We start from the raw sequence: 4,255 nt of genomic DNA, 5'->3' as shown, positions 1-4,255 counted from the left end.
TGTAAAAGTAGCTGTTAATTTAGGTATCATTGTGTTCTGATAGTGTGGAAAATCTGACCTGAGATAAGAGTCAATAATGTTACATAATTTAAAATAAAATTCTCGTATCTATTTAATATTTAATCTTTTCATTTTGAACCTTTTAATCATCGAAGCTATATTTTAGATCTGAGATTAATAAAAAAAGTTAAAATTCCTTAGGATTATTTAAATAAATATGGAATATTACAATATATAAGAAAACAAATGTTTTATTTTATAAATAATTTTTTTTTTCAGATCCTGGAAACTCTATCCAACCACCGGTAGGTACTGCTTTCTACATTCCTTTCAGTAAAACAGGTATTTTACTTTAAATTTTTTATTGAAAAATCGAAGCTCTTTGCCAACCATCTTTCTTCCATATTTCCACAACATACTGATAACACAAACATAGAACATGGCACCTTTGTAAATCATACTTTAGACATACCATTACAATTGGCATTATCTTCACTCCCACAGAAGTAGCAAAACAAATTTGACATTTGCCAAAAAGGAAAACTCTGCAATATGATTTGATAAATCCTGAGGCGCGTGCTCCAGCAAATGTTCATAAAGGCTATAGTGTTTCTGATGGCAAGATTCAATTTTATACTTACAAAATTTGCAATAAAGTGGAAACGTTCTTGTACAACTATGATTTAAAGAAACCAGACCAAGATATAAGTGACCCTTCCTTGTATAGACCAACAGGTTTACATGAAATTGTTATTCATTTGTACAATGAATTGTATTATTCATTGTAAAATATTCATTTATAATTCAAATATTCATTAATTGTTTTGTTTATTTGAACATGAAATTGTTATTCATTTGTACAATTAAAGTAATTAAAAGAAATAATACATACATAAAAATACAGAGTTTTTGTGGTTATCATAGTGGTTCATGTGTCAACAACTAGATAGCGCCAGGTGGCTCATAATAGTTATCCTAGTAGCTAGAGTGGTGTCCTGTAAATAGTAGCTGGGTCCCATATATTCAATTAATGTCATTTCTAATTATTTAATAAAAATGAGTCAGATAAATAATTTACTATATACAATTATCAAAATGCTTATTTAAAAAAAATATATATTAAATTAAATAGATGCTAAAGAGAGGGACACAGTATCCCTGAAACGTCCAAGATAAAATAAATAAATTAAGTGCTATTGTGTTTTAATTTTTGACCGCAAGGCAGAATAAGAGGATGAAAACAATTTCAAAGTAAAGTAAAAATATGGTAGTAAATTATTATCAAGGTACAGTTTTATTTTATTTTTTTTTTTTCAGGAGGTGAAATATGTATTTCTTAAAATCAGTGCTGCTGATTCTCCCGACCATAAAATACCCACTCAGCGCCTTGAAAATACCTGTTTTATCCAGCAAATACCTGCTATTTTATGCGCTCTTGGAGAATCATAACTGTAACTGTTCGATTGTTACAGTCATGATTGTACTGTCGCACTAGCTATAGCGTTATAGTTGATAGTTCCAATAATGTAAGTGAAGCAACTGTCACGTTAACTACCAAATGTATATACCTTAACAGCGAACTAAAGTCCAGTTTCTGCTATTGCGGCAAAAGTGTTAACTATTATCATAATGTAGCTATTTGATAGTTACAATTATGACTGCATTCACTGTCATGATATGTTTTACTTTCATGGCAGTAATTTAGCACTGGGTATGGAGTGATTGTTAACAGTAGAAGTTAACTGTCACAACGTACAACCTCAACAAATGTAATGACGATAGATAAAAAAACGTTATTCCTATATAATCGCCCACAAACTTTACATTATTTCAGATCCAGGCCCTAAAAACAAATTGGCGCAAGGTCCAAAAATCATATTCATTCCATTCCTCAAAAATAAATCAATCCCGGACCACCAAAAATAATTTTAATTCTATAACTAAAATTCAATATTTAAGGAAAAATAATAGCTTATTAGTAATAGAAAAAGTGTCCAATGATTAACTAAAAAAAATAGTCAAAGGACTAGTACGGTACTGCACTAGCACACCTATATATAACGTAAATCTATTTTACCCGAAATACTTAAATACCTGACAATTACCCGCTAATGTGAACAATACCCCAAAATTGGTAGCATTGCTTAAAATATAAATGCTTAATTTAATTATTGTTAACTATAAGGGTACCCACCCTGCTTAAGGGCGAACCAATTTTACTAATTATATAACTGTTCATTCAACTCTTCGCTCAATTGTGTTACTGTAATTTACATATCTTCTATAGTTCAGTTTTAGGAAGACTATTATCGACACAAGATAAAGAGGGAAGGTCTTGTGGATTTACTGGAGAACCTCCAAGCACGTATTAGTGAAAGCCCTAACAGATAGAAGAGGATCATTCGAGAAGAAACTTTGCAGGAATGGAATCGAAGGTGGGTGGATTGCATAAAAAGGACCACGCTAAGGAAGTACTTTCCTACCGTTGGTTCACGCCTAGAATCAACGTGGGTCCTCCCTGACTACTGGATCTCACAGTTCCTCACGGAGCATGGGGATTTCCGAGCTAAGCTCACCACACATGGCTTAATCATTGATCATCTATGTCTAATTTGTCAGGTAACTGAGACCGCCGAGCACATCATTCTTGCCTGTACTGCCTATGAAGCACTGAGAGCCAAGATGATGATGGAAACAGGACTCGTATGTTCTGACGGAGAGCAATCTTCGTGTATGGGTGGAAGGAGGCTGTGGGATCTAATCATTTCTCCCTGGGTAGGAGAGAACAAGCTACAGCAGCAAGGCCGCAGTAGAAGAGCAAGATATATTTTGTAGCAAGAGCAAGCTGTGTGCACAGCTATGTAGATGTTTGTCATATGCACCCGTATTGTCAAATAGGCAGGGTAGGGTGATAAATGAATAAATAAATAAAATTCAGTTTTGTATTCCACCTTCTTATATGAAGAATAAAATATTTCAAATTGATCACTTATCACTAGCTTGATATTCTTGTTGCAGTGGTGAGCTAGTATCAGGTGTCCATTAATGATGACATCCAGATGTACTATGCTGCCTGCTGGTCTATTGTCGTACCCTGCTACCTTATAGACTTTAGGTAGAGGATGCTTATAAGGTAGTAGAGTACTAGAATGGACCAGCAGCCACATAGTATATCTGGGTGTCACCTTTGACAGACACCTGACGCTTGCTCGCCACTGCAATAAGAAAATCAAACTGGTCAGGACCAAGTCTTACAGGCTTAATCACCTGCTAACTTCTTATAATATTTCTCTCTACCTCAAATTAATAATTCACAAGAGTGTACTCAGGCCAGCCCTACTCTACAGATCAATACAGCACCATAAACAGCCAAGAGGCTCCAACAGTTTCAGAGCGGTATATTCAGACGTGAGACATACTTCACTTTCCAGAGCAAAGACTGACAACATACATACGACATTCAAACTACCGAATGTAACATTATTTATTATCAAGGAGGCATATCAAATTTTTTGACAGTCTCCAGTACTGTACGACCCAATTATTCAGGACACTAACACTGACAGGACGGCCACAAAGGTGGCATACACACACAAACAGAATCAAACTCGACTGAGAACTACTAACTTACTGACAACAGACATTACGAAATCTGATGTGACCCATTATCAGACACCAGACTCAATCCATTTTCCAATTTTCACGTATATCTCTTACCTCATTCCCCTCTTATACATTTGAAATGTACAAGAGATAACATCCGTTATATATCAAACCCTATAAACCCAAGGGGCTTAGAAAAAAAGAAAAACAGTGATCACTAAAAACTTTTTTATATAATAGAGAGATGATATGAAATTGTACTAATAATTTGTGTATGTTATAGGAAGGTCCTAAAGTGGCTATTGTAGATCGAAATAGATTCGTAATTGAGAAGAAAATCGATTACAAACTGCTGGGACAACCAAAACGTAAGTGACTCAACCAAATATTGACAAAGGCACAATAGCCTGAAATTTTTTAATGACAATGTTATAGCTGTGATATTATAAATAAAGTAGGATAATTTATGATTCAGAATGTTTTTTAGATTATCATTAGATTATTTGTTTGTTTGTTATTGTTTAATGGCTTAGAACATTAATGGTCATAAGTGCCATTAATTTATTATTTATTTTCCAATCCAAATTCCTCTGTAAAAACCTTAGTGCTCCTTATTACGTTACAAAGAAACTCAACCATCAAGACCTCTAGA

General features: G+C 33.9%; 1 protein-coding gene across 1 annotated transcript in view; it reads left to right on the top strand.

Annotated features, from left to right (window-relative positions):
• Nucleotides 1-279: 279 nt before the first annotated feature.
• LOC106681260 (trypsin-1) overlaps nucleotides 280-4,255 on the top strand; it is a gene marked incomplete at its 5' end in the record, with an annotated part of 19,001 nt that continues 15,025 nt past the window's right edge. Inside the window, 2 exon segments of the mRNA XM_067053559.1 lie at nucleotides 280-305; nucleotides 3,887-3,971. Of these exon segments, the coding sequence (XP_066909660.1) occupies nucleotides 280-305; nucleotides 3,887-3,971 (111 nt within the window).

This window comes from Halyomorpha halys, unplaced genomic scaffold, assembly GCF_000696795.3.
Source record: "Halyomorpha halys isolate HHAL.00 unplaced genomic scaffold, Hhal_1.1 Scaffold322.1, whole genome shotgun sequence".
Classification (NCBI taxonomy): Eukaryota; Metazoa; Arthropoda; class Insecta; order Hemiptera; family Pentatomidae; genus Halyomorpha; species Halyomorpha halys.
The sequence above is the reverse complement of the archived record's forward strand: the minus strand, read 5'-3'. Positions and strand labels throughout refer to the sequence as shown.